This window comes from Periplaneta americana, chromosome 7 (assembly GCF_040183065.1).
Source record: "Periplaneta americana isolate PAMFEO1 chromosome 7, P.americana_PAMFEO1_priV1, whole genome shotgun sequence".
Taxonomy (NCBI): Eukaryota; Metazoa; Arthropoda; class Insecta; order Blattodea; family Blattidae; genus Periplaneta; species Periplaneta americana.
Genome location: NC_091123.1, coordinates 26544842 through 26564998, shown reverse-complemented (window position 1 = coordinate 26564998; position 20157 = coordinate 26544842). Strand labels below are relative to the sequence as shown.

General features: G+C 36.5%; 3 protein-coding genes across 13 annotated transcripts in view; 1 reads left to right on the top strand and 2 right to left on the bottom strand.

The window, feature by feature from the left end:
- The window catches only part of LOC138703000 (protein phosphatase 1 regulatory subunit 12A-like), a 227099-nt gene extending 226150 nt beyond the window's left edge, over nucleotides 1–949 (bottom strand). For 3 of the 7 annotated variants that reach the window (XM_069830481.1, XM_069830487.1, XM_069830482.1), the window contains exon 1: nucleotides 371–948. In XM_069830481.1, coding sequence (XP_069686582.1) covers nucleotides 371–619 — 249 coding nt within the window. In that variant the 5' untranslated portion in view covers nucleotides 620–948. Of the gene's footprint in view, nucleotides 1–370 lie in introns of all 7 variants that reach the window. The other 4 variants (XM_069830485.1, XM_069830486.1, XM_069830484.1 and 1 more) reach the window with 2 other exon arrangements.
- Nucleotides 950–1395: 446 nt separating this feature from the next.
- Nucleotides 1396–7737, top strand: UbcE2M (NEDD8-conjugating enzyme UbcE2M). Its single transcript, XM_069830489.1, has 4 exons — nucleotides 1396–1823; nucleotides 1978–2072; nucleotides 4523–4729; nucleotides 6937–7737. Exons 1-4 carry the CDS (start codon nucleotides 1718–1720, stop codon nucleotides 7075–7077), a joined length of 549 nt encoding a protein of 182 aa, XP_069686590.1. The 5' UTR covers nucleotides 1396–1717; the 3' UTR covers nucleotides 7078–7737.
- A 1034-nt stretch (nucleotides 7738–8771) lies between these two features.
- msk (importin-7 msk) overlaps nucleotides 8772–20157 on the bottom strand; it is an 84517-nt gene continuing 73131 nt past the window's right edge. For all 5 annotated transcript variants that reach the window (XM_069830476.1, XM_069830480.1, XM_069830478.1 and 2 more), the window contains 3 exons: nucleotides 15974–16109; nucleotides 11042–11185; nucleotides 8772–9207 (listed from right to left, as the gene is read on the bottom strand). In XM_069830476.1, coding sequence (XP_069686577.1) covers nucleotides 9140–9207; nucleotides 11042–11185; nucleotides 15974–16109 — 348 coding nt within the window. In that variant the 3' untranslated portion in view covers nucleotides 8772–9139. The remainder of the gene's footprint in view (nucleotides 9208–11041; nucleotides 11186–15973; nucleotides 16110–20157) is intronic.

Genomic DNA, 20157 nt, shown 5'->3' with positions numbered 1-20157 from the left:
CCTCCCGAGATATTCTGTTAGCATTTCTTTATTAAACACACTTTTGTTTACATTTAGTAGAAGAAAACAAATTTGAGTACGATCAAAGTGATTTACTCATACTGCCAGAAAAGTACACATAATTAACTCGTTTGTAACTCGAGGTTCCGTATAATAAAATAAATATCCAAGTTTCAATTCAAAATATTTCTTCTTTACTGGGATCTTAGCAGACAGCTGGAGGATAAAAAGACGGCCATCTTGTACTTTGACGGACCGTCCCACTTCCAAAACCGTCAAACTATATACAGCTCATTACCAAAATCTCTTGATCAATGGAAAATATATATACACACACATTAAGAGGCAGACGTCAACCATTTGTTGTTACCTGGTGAAGAGCTGTCAATCCATCAACGTTGGCTGTGTCAATGTCAGCTCCCATTTGGAGCAACCGTAATACTTCTTCCTTGTCGCCTGCTGCACATGCTGCTAAAAACACACATCCTGCAGAGAACTGGATTTTTCTACTCTTACTATTAGGCACCGTAGCTTCACGATTAGTTTCCGATTCTTCCCAACGTTTTAATTGTTCAGCCCTTTTAAAAAGAGCAGAATTTGATCGAGTCTCATTAGACATTATGATCAACACTGCCCATACGTTTGTGAAGTTAACATGGAGGGAGCGGTCAGACTAAACTCGCATTTAAGTTAACCACAGGGATTTGGTTTCTCTCGTGTCCAGTTACTGAGCCTTGCGAGATGCGAAGTACTTCTAACGCAATGCAACATTCATTTCGTTTAAATAAATCAATTTATATTGAATTCTTAGCCACTGACAATTAGGTAATGAAAAGTTCAGCAAATCCGTACTTATTTACAAAATATCTGTAATTCAAGCCACTCAATCGCAGAAAACTTGTGCACTCCCACACCACGAAAAGCTAATGATGACACTAACAAAGTAAAATTTAGTTCATGCATGCAATATTTCTCTCACTAGTTATTGGCAAACCTGAGAATCACGGCCCTTTCGATCTGCGACTGTGAGGAAAACAATATATTACTTTTTTTTACACGTAAAGCAGTTAATGATAATCTGCTGGAACTGCATGCTAATTGAATAATAGATTTTTACTCTCTCTATGATTCCGTAGACTTTTACAAGATCTTCTACATTATTGACCTCATCTTTGTAACGGGTTTACATTCTTAAAAATAGATGGCAGGACAAGTAACGACAGTTTCAGGGTTGTTACTTTCTAAGTGACCATGGTTCTATTGAACTGAAGGAAGAAACAACAGGGTATTCGATAAACATCAGGCGGGTAAACACAGAAGGAAAATCTTCTAAATTTTCAGCAGAATATTATATACATAGTCATTAATATATAAACAATCGTATTTAATATTGCCACTTAAAAACTATGTTTACTATTATATTCCAATTATATTTACTGAAAAGTTGAAATTGCGTAATTTGGAATTCTTCCACATTGATTAGTTTGAATGTATTGGTCATCCTGACTATTACTTTTCAGTGCAATCGGTTTTCAACGTCAACTACGAACAGTAGATGATAGAAGTGTTTTGTTTTTCGATACAGAGCTATCAGGAAGCAAATTTTTTTCCTTGTCAGAAAATAAAAGTGTTTATTTTGTAGTGGCATTGGGCTACAGTGAACTATAGCCTCGTATGCCTCAGAAGTAGTGTAACCCTTATTATAAACTCCATTACGATGATAAAATTGTTTTCCCTTAAACAACAGAAAAAAGATGGTGAAGCAGCTCCAAAATCTGGAAATCAGAAGAAAGCTTCAGCAGCACAGTTACGAATTACAAAAGGTGGGTGTGAAAATTGAAATAAAATACGTAAAATGAAGTTCTGATGTAACTGTACAGATTAATTGCTTTTAACATTTTACTTATTAATATGAACTTATCCAGTTGGGTTAATGGCAAGTATTTGCAGTAACTTTAAACTAAACATCTTTTTCAGATATAAATGAACTTAATTTACCCAAGACTTGCAATACGGAGTTTCCAGACCCAGATGATTTGTTGACATTTAAACTTATTATTTGTCCAGATGAGGTAAGTATGAATGTGTTGAATGCATGCATGTAATTTTTTTATATTCTATTTTATTCTAAATATGTCTCAGAATTGTTCTAATAACAATTCTTTATTTACATGTCTGTGGTTAAATTCGACTTCTCTTGTGTTATTTTGTACTAGGCCTACGCCTACATAGCACATGTAGGCTACATAACAGCCTTACAGTCTACAGATGAGAAAGAAGAATTAAGACCACAGAAGTATCATACATCTAAATCAATATAGGTAGTTAAATAACAGTATTTTGGTTCAAATCTTATAATATAGCAATCTTTGGAAATTGTTCAACGAATGAATTTCATCATGGTATGTCATATTAGTTGTGACATCATTGACTTGACCACAGGTTTCTTTTGCATTCATACACGTCTAATAAGTTAGATAATAGGTCTGTATGGTTATTTAACAGAAGAGCACACCAAAGAAAGACATCTGTCCCCGTTCTACCCCGATTTATCAATACAGCATGCGAGAGGTCTGGGACGCAATACTAAGGAAACAACCATTTTCATAGTAATCGTCTTGGACCTCTCGTGTATTACGTTGGTATTAGCAATAGCGAAAGAAAGATGCAGCTTCTTTGGTGTAGTTCCTCTGGAGAATTACCAGTTGTTGCCCAGGGTGCACTGTAGGAGGTTGGTCTATGCTACACCCGCAATGAGATGAGATGATGATGGAGATTTGTTGGGATGCTACAGGGAAACTGACGTTTCAGCAGAAAAACCCTATTACCTGGACTATGGACTTACCCAACATGTCATAAATCTGGCATATGCCGGGGAATTCTTTCCGACGTTCATTTAAAAAACTACAGAGTTATTCAAGAACATTGATAAGACGATGAAAAGGTGTTAACAGAGCAATAGTGTGATGATAATGATTCAGAGAGGCACTCAGATTCTACCATGCAGTTTGCCCATGACAAATTTAATGGGATCTGTCGAGGTTCAAAGCCTAGTTACTTTGGTGAGAAACGATCAGCTGACAACTATAGGATAGTTTTCGTCATAATTCCTGGAAGGCAACCTTTGTTATCGCATCTGACCACCTGCAACTCCCGATAAAGGATTTGTAAATATACCTGTACTCTGCATATAATTAGTTCATCATAACTCAAGATGCAACAAGTCATTTAAAACTATGACTCTACGTATAATTATCTCGTCACAACTCAGATGCAGCAAGTCATTTAAAACTATGACTCTGCGTATAATTAGCTCGTCACAACTCAGATGCAACGAGTCATTTAAAACTATGTCAAATTTATTCCGACCTTCGGTAGTGCTGTACTAAGCGAAAAATCTGGCACTCCCTTCGAGGGAACACTGGTCAAGTATAATTGGATTCTATTTTTATGATATGTATGTTGGGAACAACTGGATAATACCCACAGCAGAGCAATGTCGATAGTCGACGTTACTTGCTGGCCACTAGTCACCGGGCCGTACCGAGGCGTGCCAAACAAAACACAATCGAAATGGTGGTAGTAAAATTCGCGACTATATTCTTAAATAATTCACTGCATTAGTCAAGTGCAAGACTTCTGGCTTCTGTTGCATTCAAACAATTATAAAATACGATAATTTGGTCCAGGGAGCATCTGTTTTTGATGCAGAGATAATTTGTTTGGCTTGTTTCTTAAATAAAATTACGAAATGGCGTTCCTGTGCTTAACATTTAATAAAAAAAAGAAATATAGCAAAACTGTTTTGTCCCGAGACTCTCATCTAAGTCACGTAATCTACTTCAATATATTTGCGCAAATATACCTTGTAGCTAACAGTGGTGCTATCTCTCAGTAATGTTCAGAACGAAGGAGAGAGAGAGAGAAAATAAACAAATTTCTCCCTCCAATGACGCCACACACCAGCATCGTGTTCTTATGTTGGCGAGATAGTGTATTTACTTAAATTTGGTACTAAACGTAACGGCACGGTTCATAGATACCGTGGGAATTCTCCAGTTTAGTGGTATGTTGAAATAACATTCCTTAAATACTGCATAGGTGTCGAGATCCTATAGCTAAATTAAGCTATCATAGGAACATGGCAATGCTGATGGTTAAATCACAACCGTATGTCTGTTAATAAGGGGATGTAATCGTGGATGTTATAACATGTCAAAGACTTCAGAACCAAATAAGATATAGAATTGTACATGGATACGTACAAATAAAGAAATTTTGTATATATGTAGTACCAATATTTAAAGCACTGGTATCAGATGTAGCAGATGAACTCAACTCATGCACCATGTCACTAGAAGGTGAAAGCAGCAGCTGATATAAATTTTATCAGAGAACAAAATGATACTAACAAAGCTTATATCTGTCTGTCTGCCATGTAATAAGAAGATGCAATTTGACATTATTATAAGATGTGACATGTACTATTGAATCTTAATCATAAAAATTTGTGTAATTTCAGGGCTTTTACAGAGGAGGACGTTTCGTTTTTAGCTTCAAAGTTGGGCCCAATTACCCACATGAGCCACCCAAAGTAAAATGTGAAACTCCAGTCTATCATCCCAATATCGATTTGGAGGGCAATGTTTGCCTCAACATTCTGCGGGAAGATTGGAAGCCAGTACTCACAATCAACTCAATAGTTTATGGATTGCAATATTTATTTCTGGTACAGTATACTATGAATTTATATATATGCAGCATATACTATATTTTGTACAATGATCATTGTCTCTTATACTGAGTCTTTTGCAGAAAATTATGCTATTTTAATAATTTTAAAGTATATTTGTTACAGCAAATGTCTACCTGTATGCACAGCTTGCATCTTCGGAATATATTCCTCAAAATCTAGTAATCATCACAAAAAATGTTATGGATTTCTGTTATAAGTAGTTTCATGATTAAGCATACCAAACTTTCCAACACTTCCATCAGGTGTGCTAAATGGTGCAGTGGATTTTTTGAGAGTAAAAGGTAAAAGGTAAAGGTATCCCCGTAACATGCCATGAAGGCATTTGGGGGGCATGGAGGTAGAGCCCCATGCTTTCCATGACCTCTGCACTAGAATGAGGTGGTGTGGTCGGCACCACGCTCTGGCCGCCTTTTACCCCCGGGAAAGACCCGGTACTCAATTTTATAGGAGGCTGAGTGAACCTTGGGGCCGTTCTGAAAGTTTGGCAACGAGAAAAAATCCTGTCGCCACCTGGGATCGAACCCCGGACCTTCCAGTCTAGTTTTATTTTATTTTTTACGTAAATATATCTACATTGAAGAATAACTAGACAAATTTGGTTAACAGAACCAGGAAACAAAAATGAACAGAATTTTCTTTCCACTGTTGGCTGTCTATTTTGGAGTGGTTCGTTGTTGTTGATACATTGGCCTGTCCACTTACCTTGATGTGGCAAGTCTACAATGTACAATTAATAGGGGTTGAGATCTTGTAAAACATTATACTTATTTTTTATAGTGGAATCCAGCATTCACCTTTCTTAAATAACTAAATTCTGATCGAGGAAACCATAAAAATATCGATCAGATTGTCCAGCCCCCGAATTTGAATCTAGGACATCAAGAATAAAAGTGTTTTATCACTGAACCATCCCGCTCGGTTTCGACTTATCTGATGCAAATTTATTGGAACAAAATTTCCGACTGTTATCATTACATTATAGTTTGTCAGAATTGGAAAATTCGGCAATTTTCATGCTTAATGAATTTATAAAAAATAAAAATTTGCTATTGAAGGTTATACATATAACTACAATATAATAAGTCTATATACTTATGACTAGGACATGACCTCTCTGACATGTCATTGACACTGTAGTAAAAACAAGTGAAAGGAAAAACCTCATTAAAATATGCTATGGCATTATGGTGAACAAAACTCATAAGCTAGCATTTGCCTCTTTAAAACTATTCAAATATAAATCACCATACAAATAATGTTAAACCTGAAACAAAGAAATGCTAATCATTTCTAAATATCTAAATGCCAATTGAAAGGGTAGAGGGTCGGGAATGAGTAAAAAGAGTGTAACTTGTCTTCAGTATTTAATAACAAAATAGGCAAAACTGTGTGTGTGTGCAAGTTACAGATCGAATACATATACTGTATTAAACCAGATCCTTTTATAATTATATCAACAAAATTTTGTATACAAATAACTTCTGTTAGAATGTCATAATATCCTGTTTACTTTATTGGCCACTTTTCTGAGAATATCTTTATGTTAGTTCATCTTTGGTTTGCGCATAAAGCTTACTTTTTTTTATATATATATAATGCACGTTACTGTGCAAGTCATGGAGATGACAGCCAAGAGAAGTCAAATATTGCAATTCAAAATGATTGTATATAGTACAATACAATTTTGTGAAAGCTGTTATGGCACTGCCATGGAGGTTTCAGGGTTATTACATTACAAACACTGAAGTAAATTCGTAAAAGCTATCAATTTACTATCGAAATGTCTATCATACCAACATTTTATGCATTGCTTCCTGTCCTGGTCCGAGTACAGACAAGTATCAAGTTCAATTGTAAATACATTTTAACAGAAGTATTAATTCAAACTATATAATATATATATATTCAGTTCATTTTCTCGAAACTGAATCAATTTCTCTTTTTGCATTATAAAGCAGCATTGTTCACTGCTAGCAAATAAGAAAATAAAAATTGACCATCAGATCAAACTTCATTTCTGTTTTTCGAGTAGTTTATGTATTGCAGCAACAATTTATCCATTCAAGAATGAAAATTATAACCTATGTTTATAATACAGAAAGTTCATTGTTTCTATTGGTAGTATTATGCACAGGGGAAAGGGAAATGAAGCGGTAAAACTTTTTTCTCTTATCTTTCAGGAGCCAAATCCTGAGGATCCACTGAATAAGGAGGCAGCAGAAGTGCTCCAGAACAACCGGCGCCTGTTTGAACAAAATGTCCAGAAAGCAATGAGGGGTGGTTATGTTGGATCTGTGTACTTCGAGAGGTGTTTGAAATGATAAGTGTTGCACGGGAAACAGACTTTCAAGACAATTGATGGCCGAAAGTTCTTCCCTGGGAAATTGTAAATATATTTCCACGGGGTTGAAGAGAGCCTATTTCTGTCATTATGGGATGCTGTTTGTAAGCAGGATTGGAATTGTGCATATAATCTGCTTTATACATAACATCTGAGCCATAAAACACTAGCAATTTATCTTCTAAGTTGAGACCAACAGAAACAATTGTGTATATTTTTAATTCACTTGTATAAACAGCAGTGAAGGAAGGAGTTTCCTTTTCAAGTGCGAGAAAAAAAAATATATTCTCACACTGAAATAATTGCATCCCATAGGGTTGGTTGTAATCCTGAAAATTGTGGTACTTGTTTTTGGATAATTTTTTGTTTAATATTTGTGTGGTTTGTTGGTCTGTAGTGTTTCCCCCCAGATGAAGAATACTGGCTGTTTATTACTAGTATCTCATTCTATTGGAATAAATTTAGGATTTTGTTATTGAAAGAATTTTCAATTGTATGCTGTTTTAGCTTAAAGCTACCAAATTTAATTATAACAAGCCTGTTACCAAAGCAAAATATATCTTTGGCTATTTAGTATAATGTAGGCTGTTTCTTCAAATTATTCTGCCAAATAAATTATTGCTGATAGAAATCTAACAAATCTATGTAATATATTTAACATTTTTGTTCTGATACTTAAAAATCTCAATCCAGATCCACGATATCCTTACCAGAATAGAGATCCTGACATCTACAGCTCTTACTAATATAAAAATGGGTATACTTTGTTTTTCGAATTTCAATATTGTACAAAATCAGTTTTCTGAGGAGACCCTCTAGCACATTATATAGAGATTTTCCTCTGTGATGTCAAGCAAAACTTTTCTCACAGTTGCTTCTGGCTTGATTTGAGCAGCAGCTGATATACGAATAGGGAGAGGAGGACTAGAGAGAAGCGAGAATGAAGATGAGAGCTCGAAGTAAAATACTTATTGTAACTAAATTTTGAAGCACCATACACCTGTAATTTACCATACATATGTTATCTTATTAAATAATCCTATGTTTGAATATAACAGGAATAATCTCTCCGCATATACAGGAGAAGTATTACTCCCAGTGGTGTGTTGCAAGTACTCCTGCACTCCGACCTACAGCTTCGCTCTGAAACTGTATTTCAGGGTAAGGTCCCATGTTCTAGTTTTATACAATGACTTCTCATCCAAGGCACATTCCAGAAATTCAACATATTCGTTTAAGCATGCCATGCTGCATTTACGACGAGTACCTGAACCACACCTAGTTTGTACACTTATATCATATTGGGCTCTGATAATGGTGGAAAACAACGTCAAGCCTTTTACTCGTCACAATCTAAACTACATGTGAAGCATCTGCAAACATAGGAACCCGACATGTAACTGCAGTCAGTTAATCTCAGTTCATACTTTAGCCTCTTACATCGTTGGCTTAGGCGTAATTCCACAATAAATATGACTGAATAAATAACAATAGAAATTTAGATATTGGGGAGTTGTAAGTTATCGATACATATTTTACAATCTAGTCGAAAGATGGAACTGGGAAATCATTGCAAAATGACAATCTGGGTGGCATGTGAGTATTAAAAATTACTGCATAGGAATAGTATCGCAATCTGTAAGGGGCAAGGAAGAACCATACAAAGCCATTAACTCCATGCATAAACATTCATAATTAACCAATAATTAGACATATTGGAAAATGTTACAGTTAACTTGACACATTCAACATTACATTCTTCTAAAATTTATTTCCTTTATCCCAATTCAAGAAAGTAAAATTCTCACTCATTCGTCACTTCTATATCAATTTTGCATTTCAAAGTAATGTGAATGCATTCTTCCAATATATATTTCTCAAATTTTGCACAATATGAACGTATTCTCTTTATATACTTTCAATTTAATTACAGTCTTCAAGTGGACAAAAAATCTCACACATTCATGGCACAAGTGCTGAAAATGCTTGCCACAAATGTCCAATGTGTGTATAAATTGTCACTATTGATTTTGCAAGTCTTTCTATCGTCCCAATGGTGTTCCACCGAAGTTAAAAGAAGCAGGCACTGTCTGTTGATTAAAAACATAACCTGAAATCAAAACACAACCTTTTATTTGTAAATTATAAACAAGAGTTTATAGAAATATTGGATCAAACTTTTCTATATATATTTATTTTTAAAATTCTCCAACAAACGTTTTTTATTAGGTTCGTTCCAACAAGCGGTTCATGGATCAGTTCACGTACGGTTCCTGTACCATCTTATGCGCATGCACTAGTTGAGCATCTGCTATGGGATTGAAACTGGACTGGACATTGTTGGAACGCTTTCGCGGATCGTTATGTACTAAATCCAGAGATGCTATAACTGTGATCATCTTTGCTAAGAACGGGATGCTTATTATTATCGTTTCGCAGCTAATTCTAATTGCAGAAAATAGAATTTCGATCATTTTCTATAAAAAAGATGACAAAAAAATATGGAAGGCAAGAATTCCGCTAATTCAATGTCGTGTACTGGGGGACTCTCATCTAAAAATAGTTCTTTTTTTAATTATTAATGTATGTACGTTATTTATTATACCTTTAATCGAAGCTGCATGTTGAAATTGTAATGAACTATTTCAATACCCAAATAATTTCCATTCCCTTTCTTTTTGGCGAAAATTTAAATTAAATCTCTAGTTTTATTATTCATCTGCACCGTCACTTTTCATCTTAACCTCATTGATGTGAACAGTCGATCATGTCTTTCTTCAGTATCTAGGAGACTTTGTGAGCTTATGCGCATGCGCGTCTTGCGTACTCTTCCGTACATGCCTCAATCTGCAGACTATTTCTGACCGTTCTGAACCCGTGTCAAAAGCTTGTTGGAACGCCCGACTGCAGTACATGTTTCCGGTTCAGGACTGGTTCGGATTGTGTTGGAACGCTTTTTCTGTACTGCACATGCTCACAATGGTTACGGATGGTTCCTGACTGTTGTTGGAACGAACCTATTACCAACCACAAATGATGACAAAAAATAATACGTACACAATTCCATTACTCAGCTATTCAGCTACATTTTAAGCCATGAAACTAGAAATAATGTGTATTCAATCCTGTATAATCTTATTTAATAGTAAGGAATGTATTTTTATCTGCCTTCATCATCACCCATTCTCTACACTACACTTACATGAACACTTACACTAGTATACTACGTAACTCTTCATAGATACATGATACTGTGTACAGGGATAATCGATACAATATATTTAGGTGTAAAACATAACTTTTAAGTGGGTAGTTTAATCTTTACTCGCTATTGTACACAAAGTGAAGGAAATATTTAAGAATTTGCATATAATTATGAGTGCACACACGCCAAAAACAATTTACGTTAGGGGCTTGATTGGTAGGGTATGACAAAAGTTTCAACAATATTTTTTTGGAGTATACTTCTTATGGGGTTTCTTGAAGGATACTATGTATAGGTAATATCCATACAATATTGAATAACTTAAGATTTAATTTCGACAACAGTGGTCTGGATTACAAGAGAATCTCTTGTTGAAATAGTGAAGAACTTCAGAAATAGACTGCAGGTGATGATCACACGCACAAAAAGAATGTTCAAGACTTATTATGTAGTTTCTAGTCTGGATAAAATTATCTGAAAACTGAAGCGTTTTTTTTTTTTTTTTCAAGGATCCTGAATATGTGCATTTTTATCTTAATCAGCATCTGCTGTTAATGAATTCTGCTTTCCAAGTGTATCTCAGACACAAAATTTAATGCTGACAGACTGCAGAGTCCAAAAGGTTCTAAGTGACTATATCTGGAGCCACTGGTAACAAATCAACCAAAAGTATTGTCAGTGGAATCTAATTTCTTACAATCTGGAGATTATTTTTGTCCATTATTCTTGATATACTTGCCTCCACTTTGTTCTATCCTTTTGCTTTCGGCAGCTGCCTTCCTCTGATCTGCTAATACCATCACTTCCTGCAGTGCTTTCTGCTGTTCTGTCGTTAAGTTGCCTGTCAGAGCCTGATACCATGCAGGATCACTAGCTTGAATAGCTGAAATATGGGTCAAACAAGTTTTGGCTCATGAAATTAATTACCAACAAAACTTCTCTTCCAAAAATTTGTAATTCAAATTCCAATTAGGTTCATTACCACACAAAATCCATATGGGCATACGCTCACAATTGTAGCCTTTACATGCACGGGTCTAATTGCATGTCAGGGGCGAAAAGAAATAACGAGAGATATGTGTTACAGGACCTTGGGTTTTTCCATGCTGTCCAAGTGTAGCAAGTCAATGAGCACACAAAACTCTGCAGTTACTTACGAAAAAATTCTAAGTGTGACAAGCAAGCATACGTCAGTAAATTCGAAAGATACCCTTACTCATGGAAATGTGAGGATATGCAAACATGTATGTAAGTATGTGTTTATGTGGGTATTCTTTCATGTGCAGATACTTGACGTGTGTAATTTGAATAGTAATATGTGTTACAAGAGCGGTATGTTGAAGTTTTCATGTTCGAGGAAAAGTTTGAAAAAGCGAAACGTAGTTGAGCTTTTTTAATTTCCGAGAATTGAAAGAAAACATACCGCTCGTGTATCGTACATTATTTTGTGCGAAGATCGTTTATTACATACCTGAAAGAGGAATTTCTAATTAGTTGCAATGAAATCTCCATCTTGGTTTCTGTTCAATGACGGCAATTTTGGAAAACAAAAATATCTATCTTCAACATTGTTGCTTTAAAATGTTTTCTGTGTTTACTATACTCCAGCAGGCCGTCATATTTATTTTCATTTTATTTATTTATTTATTTATTTAATAATAACATATACATAAAAACGTTACATTAAAATACCCCGAAAGAGCAAAGCTCGTGTTCGGGGACAGTTCCGTTACATAGATACACACACTTTGTAGACAAAATACTTAAGAAAAAAGCTCACATAAAGATTGTAATAAAATTAGTGAATAATAATACTAGTAATAACTGAGTGAAAAAAGAGACGATGTTTAGATTGATGGATTAATATTAAATTATTAGTAGTAGTATAATTAGTGCAGGTCATGTTGATATAGTAACCAAGATAAAATAGAAAAATACACTTAGGATAGAAATAAACTTGTTTTACAATACATGGTACATAATATATATACACAGGGAAGTCTGTCATATAAATTTTTTAATTCTGGATCTGAAAATTTCATTGCTTAAAGTAGTCAATTCTGGATGAAATTTTATTATCGAATTATATAGCCGTGGACCATAATTTGTACTGTGTAGTAAAGCAGCAGATGTGAAATATTTAGGTTCAACTAATTTAAGAATTTCATTTCGTCTCGTATTATGAGCATGTGGCCGAGCTACAAATTTCGTTCTATTTTTATGATAGAATTTCATTAAAGAGTATTTATAAATTTGGTCAATTCTAAAAACATTCAATTCAGAATGGATCAAATTTGTTGGATAATCCAGTCGCCTTTTCAAACAAATTTTGATTATACGTTTTTGCAACATAGAGGAAAAAGAGCAGTTTTTGTAATGCCTCCCCACCCAATTATACCATATTGGATAACAGATTCAACTATAGCCAAATAAACCAAACGTAATACATGAGTAGGCAAGTAATGGCGAAGGTCTTTTTTTTCCCCAGTCTATAAATGCGAACTTAAAACAAACGGCTTCCTTAATGTTACATGTATCACGAAATGCAGTAACTTTAGTGGAGTTGTAGAGTTTACTTAATTTTTGCAAATATTTAAAAACAATAATTAACACTGCAATTTAGGTGAAATTGCAGTGGTAAGTTTTCAATTTATAATTATTACTATATTGAACGTCTCTAAAAATAATATGTTAAAAGCCTAAAGCAGTAAAATGAATATGTCACTTAAGCGGTATAAGAAGAGGGAAATTGTTATGTGTGTTAGGTTGGGAATACTGAATGTGGAATTTTAGACTTACAGCGAGTTGGTTTTGTGCAGAAACCAAGCAAATACGTACGATCTCGCACAAAAGTTTTTACAAGACACGATTGTGACAAAACAAAGTTCAGTGTGTCATCCCCATCAAATTAATGCAATGACATACAAATCTCGAAATTTATAGAAAAGGGGAGAAATCACTGTCAATTCATCACGTGTGTTGCAGTTAGCATCTTCAATGAGAATCGAAAAGGAAAATGGATTTGCCAATGAAACTCTGCATTCAATGTGCATTGTTATGTCAAAGATTAAGTACTATATATGGAAAACATACACAATTGTACACTAACTGTTTAAATAAAATTCAGTGTTCAAACAGGTGGTACCATATACGTGAATTTTCTTACTAATCTTGTAGCTTTAAATTATTCACAAAAATTAATACAAATATTACAGTAATCAATCGACAGGTCAGAGATGTGTAACTGATCAATAATAGATGGAATATGCAGAAGAGGAGATGATACTAAAGGATAAGCTACTGGAACTAAATGACAGCTGTGAACAGTATGGAATGAAGATAAATGCAAACAAGACGAAGACCACGGTCATAGGAAGAAAAATAAACAAGGTAAATTTGAGAATTCTAAAAGAGGCAGTAGAGCAAGTGGACAGCTTCAAATACTTGGGGTGTACTATAAGCAGTAACATGAGCTGCTACCAGGAAGTCAGGAGGAGGATAGCATTGGCCAAGGAAACTTTTAATAGAAAAAGGAGCATCTTCTGTGGACTTCTGGAGAAAGAACTAAGGAGGGGACTGGTGAAGTGCTTTGTGTGGAGTGTAATATTGTATGGGGCAGAAACATGGACATTACAACGAAGTGAAGAGAAGCAACTAGAAGCGTTTGAAATGCAGTGGCGTAACATGAAACTTTGAGCAGGAGAAGCTAATTCAAGTTTTCTTTCGTGCAATACGAGAAAACGTATTACAAAAATATAGTCTTAAAATAAATAGTAGTCAATGTTAAGTCAGCAGTCGAAGATTGGTTGGAACCTCGTAAGTAACACCAATAAGGCATGACCTCAAATGGTACGTAGTAAAATATGATTTCACGGTTTACACATCAAATAGACACGTATAGTATAACATTAGCTCACTCCCTGTCATACTTAGAGAAATCACAATATTAACGGTCAATAGATACAGTACGTAAGTATGCGTCTGTCTTTTGGTTGTGTCCTTCATTGACAGCAAGGGAGTCGGTCATTTGCTTTTTAGATCACACTTTTGTTTGTAAGTCAGTCTTCATAATAGAATTGTCCTAAAAATTCAAGTAAATTGGTATCAGGAACTGTTATTTCACTCATTATTTATTATATCAGCCACAATGCACACTAACACTTCAACTGAACACAACTGACGAAAAGGGATAACTCGGAAACTACTTATTTTCAATGTCAAAGCTAGCCTCCTGCGAGCCTTGCGACCAGGGTAGTTTAGTTAGAAAGGGATGGAAAATCTACAGGGTGGGTCACACAGAAGAATGAGTGTAAGAAACCAGTCTGCTTGGAAGCTGGTGTGTGCAGGCTTCTTGTTTATTGCTGCATCACAAATCATCCTGAGCTGCCGCATCACAATATTTAACGCGTAAATATAAATTCTATTAAAATTAATCAATAATGTTGTCCATAGACTGCAGGTTTATTATGAAATTATTATTAACTGGGGAAGCTGAGCTTTTTAGCTTACATTGATGCTACGCCACTGTTGAAATGTGGATATGGAGAAGAATGGAGTGTGTGAAGTGGACAGGCAGAGTAAGAAACAAAGCTGTGTTGGTAAAAGAGGACGAAGAAAGAATGATGCTGAAACTCAACAGGAAGAGGAAAAGGAATTGGTTGGGTCACTGGCTGAGAAGAAACTGCCTACTGAAGGATGCACTGGAAGGAATGGTGAAAGGGAGAAGAGTTAAGAGCAGAAGAAGATATCAGATGATAGACGACATTAAGATATATGGATCATATGAGGAGACAAAGAGAGCCACCGGCGTGGCTCAGTTGATTAAGACACTTGCCTGCTGGTCTGAAGTTGCGCTCGGGCGCGAGTTCGATCCCTGCTTGGGCTGATTACCTGGTTGGGTTTTTTCCGAGGTTTTCCCCAACTGTAAAGTGAATGCCAGGTAATCTATGGCGAATCCTCGGCCTCATCTCGCTATCAGCAATCTCGACACTAAATAACCTCGTAGTTGATACAGCGTCATTAAATAACTAAATACATAACAAAAAGGAAGGCAGAAAATAGGAAAGACTGGAGAATGCTGGGTTTGCAGTGAAAGATCTGCCCTTGGGCAGAACACTATGAATGAATGAATATCCTTTGAAGCAGGAACAGGTGAAGAGTATAGTTAATTACTGCAGTTTTTAGTTTGTGTTTGCAATATGTTATAGTTGATGAACTCAGCCTCCTATGGCGCACCTTGGACAACAACTGTGTTGGTAAATTGGTCTATACAACTAGCTTCATATGAGTGAATGACGAACAGTCAAATAACACCGCCAAATTGACAATAACATCTAAATCTTTAACACGAATTTTTCTTAAAAACAAAACCACTTTCACGACACAAAAGAATAATGTACTATATGTTTTTCATTCTCTATGTTAATTTTTTGTTTCTATTTACGTTTAATTCTGCAATGTGAGTGTAGCCTTAGTGTCAGAAAATCTGAACTCGTACTGAAGAATCAACTAAACATTCAACTTTCACTAGTAATGCATTGTTGCCACCAATGGGGTCTGATAGTGATGGAAAAAACAGCATAAGAGGTACTTCTTACAACATGATGCAATGTATTTTGTAACCCTCGTCACCTAATACCTAATGTTTAAAATTACATTATATAATACCTACTTTGCAAAACTTCTTTAAAAACAATGTACTCGTCTACATTGCAGTTTTCTTCATCTAATGGCGTTGTATAGCTTTCTAATGCAGTCTCCTCATTAGCTTCATAGTCATCGTCACTGTCATCATCAGTGCCTTCATCCTGGAAAATAATAAATTTACATGCACAATAATGCTACTAGACGAAATAATGGTCTATGTACAGCGTCATCGAGAAGTCCCTCTGCAGTGTTTGTGTAGTTGAGAATCCACTAGACATAGAATTCAAGTGGCAGCACTGGCCGCTAAGCATATGACGGACTGGGGATGTGAGGTTGTCAAACCAGAATTAATGGGAAAGTCCCAACTTTCTACAGGATTACTAGAACCAATGGAGCTGCGGAGAGACTTTTCGATCGCAATGTATGATTATTAATATCTACATATTTATCTTTACATAAGGTTATTTATAGCACAGCCACTGAAGACGAAATATGACACATTTTTTTACTATTGAAGAATCAAGAATCCATACCAGACAATAATATAAAACATATTCATTTTCCAGAGCCGGAAAATGCTTGTATCCTACAAATTAGAGAAGATATACAAAGTCAATATCTTGTAACAAATTCGTAAAATATTAGTCATGCCATGAAGCAAGTAAGAAATCAACTAATTAAACAACTATGAACTACTTCGTCACAAGGCTGATGAGTTGGTATGCGCTGGCCTTCCATGCCCAAGGTTGCGGGTTCGATCCCGGACCAGGTCGATGGCATTTAAAGCCTGGTTCAGACGGTGCGTGTTTCTGTGATGCATTCCAAGGTGGCTCCGCAGATGGGTAGCCTGCGTGCTCACTGGCTGGCTCCCGTGTTGGCTACGGTGATGGTAGTTGTTCATACGGAGCTGGCTCTTTTCACAGTTCAAATTGGAAAATCATCTGCTGCTTCATCTGTTGCCAACACTCATGGTCAAAAAGAAACTAAACCGTGAGTGGAAAACAACTAAAGTCCTACATTAACAGTAGTAAATGTCGTAATAAAGTAATTAAGCCATAAGTGCAAAACAGCTAAAGTCCGATATTTAATTGTTGTTTCTTAGAAACTAAAGAATATAGGAAAAACAGGTTTAGTTGGAAAACAACGAACATGGCGACATGGTTTCAGTGGTGATATTATATGATCATCTTTGGTTTCCAGCCTGCAAACCATCACGAAAAATAGCAAGGAACCTACCCTCGAAATCCAGCAAGCTAGCTATCCAAGGAGCCACCAGAGCGCATTACTTCCGGCGAGTGACCACGCAGGCTATCCATCCGCGCAGTCACCTTGGAATCCATCACAGAAACACGCACCGTCTGAACCAGGCTTAAGTGTACTTAAATGCGACAGGCTCATGTCAGTAGATTTACTGGTATGTAAAAGAACTCCTGTGGGACAAAATTCCAGCACATCCAGCGACGCTGATATAACCTCTGCGGTTGTGTCGTTAAATAAAACATAAAATTAAAAAAAAAAAACTTCGTCACAAGACCTGTACTCAAACGAACTTCACCATCAACCACAACAGCGACTCTTGGCAGTCACAATATTCTGTAATACTGCTTTATCAATGATCCAAGGATTATAACACTCTGTTTACAAGGTGCGTTTAAGTTCTAAGGTCTCCCGATTTTTTTTCTCAGGATTGGGAGCAGACAGAAACATGTGGTTTGGATTAAAAGCCACGGCACTCTTTGTGAATGAGTGACAGAGATGACAGCAGCGTATGGTGCACAGAAACCTAGTGGCAGCACCTAGAGTGAGAAGCAATTCTAACACTTAAAATGGCGACATTCTCGTTATAGGAACACCATGTAATCATTCGTTTTCTCCATTTGCGTGGTGTGACACCCACTGAAATTCATCGTCAGTTGAATGAGACAAGTGGTGATGGTGTCATGAATGTGAAGAATGAGTGTTCGTGTGTGGGGCAGTTCAAAGAAGGCCAAGTGTCATCTGACAATGAGCCAAAAGAACATAGACCTTTTGCCAGCCGGTCTGACAACATGATTGCGCAAGTGGAGAAACTTGTTCTGGAGGATCGCCAGTTCACTGTGGAAGATATCACCTCAAAAGTTGGTATTTCTGTGAGATCTGTGCAAAGATCTGAAAGAAGACCTGAAAATGCAGAAAAGTTTCCTCCAGGTGAGTGCAATGAATGCTGACGGACGACCACAAGGCTGCGCGCATTGCAATTTGTCACGAGATGTTGACATGTGATGACAGCATGAATGGTGCTTTCTTTTCATCAATCGTCACAATGGATGAAACAAGGATGCCGTATTCAATCCTGAAACAAAGTGCCAGTCAACGCAATGGAAGCACATAGTCTCACCATCACCTAAAAAAATTTCGAGTGAGCGCAAGTGTCGAGAAAATGATGGTTGTCTTGTTTTCGGACAGCGACGGCATAATTCTCACTCACTGCATTCCAAAGGGTACTCAGTAACAGGTGCATCCTATAAAAAGTTTTGAAGAAGTTCATTCCTGCATTGCAAGAAAAACTACTGGAAAAAACTATACGTGTGCTCTTTCACCAAGACAAAACCCCTGCTCACCAGGCAAACATAACGCAAGAGATTTTTTCGTGGAAACAACTTTGAAGTGGTTGCTCATGCTCCCTACTCACCTGACCTGCTGCACTGGGACTATCTCTAAGACCAGTAAAGCAGGTTATCAGGGACTTGAGTTCCAGTAATTTTTGTGTATGGCTTGAGGCTTTCCCGGCGTTTGATATAGAATAACTCTTCTCGGGTTCTCAGCCAGGTGAGTTGGAGATTAGCTTCCAAGCTTTCGACGGCTAGCTCTGCCATCTTCTTCAGAGACGAAGTGATGTGGGACCACGTCTAGCCGGTATATATGCAAAAGTAGGGCTTCCCGCTGAGGGGCCAATCAGGAGCTAGTTCCTAGTCCCGACCACCAGGCGCATTCTGGTTGGTGGACACGGCAGCCAATCAGGAGCTACTTGCTGGTCCAGACTGTCTGCTGTGTGCTGGTGGTCCAGCTGAGTACGGCATGGAAACCTGCCATCAATACGCTTAGACCACCAGCACATGGCAGACAGTCTGGACCAGCAAGTAGCTCCTGATTGGCTGCCGTGTCCACCAACCAGAATGCGCCTGGTAGTCGGGACTAGGAACTAGCTCCTGATTGGCCCGCAGCGGGAAGCCCTACTTTTGCATATATACCGGCTAGACGTGGTCCCACATCACTTCGTCCCTGAAGAAGATGGCAGAGCTAGCCGTCGAAGCTAATCTCCAACTCACCTGGCTGAGTAATTTTTGTGTTTCTTGTAATGCATGTAAACTCTAAATATGAAGTAATAAAATGCTAGTGTACAAGAAGATTTTGTGAAACAATTTTTCTGATTTGTAATAGGTCTAGTCATAAATGAATTTTCTTGCAAAGTATTATGCCATACTTTCATGAAATAGGTTCATAGAATGAAGCAAACAACTTGAAAGACGAATAAAAATAAAAATAAGAATTATCTGCAAAACTGATTTCTCCCTCTTCCAATCTTTGAGAGAAGTTTCCTCCCAGAAATTAAACAAACTGAAATAGAAAAATAAGGTTCAAATGACTTCGGACAGGTAAAGAAAGCTGACTTAATGACTGAATTAAAACAGTGATGTAAACGATTATTCAATAGGAAGGTCAGTATACGAACCATGCAGAGTAAAATATCTGACAAGATGCATAATATTAAAGGTAAATAATGTAAAATGAAAAGAAAACATATAGTAACTGAACCACAGTCTAGTATATACAGTCACGAAGCTTGAGTTGTGAGGGTACTAGGAACAATAGACTGTGCCGGTACTATTTCACATTGTCTGTGATGAGGCAATAGTAGCGATCCTAGTGGTTAGCAACTATCTATGGATGCATATTTACTATGTATTGAGCTTTGTGACTGTGTATACTAGACTGTGACAACTCTGTCTATTTACTGAATATATCCATTCAGCAGAGCAAGTCAAACACAGTGTTATATATGAATAACAAATGCAACATAATGAAGAAGGAAAATACAGTGACCACTGGACAAAGACATGAAACATGTTTCAAACATCACACAAACCAATGGCAATATTGTACTTCGTTATTATTGCTTTCATGAATATACACTGTATTTCAAAATGATGCCAACACTTTCATACAGTG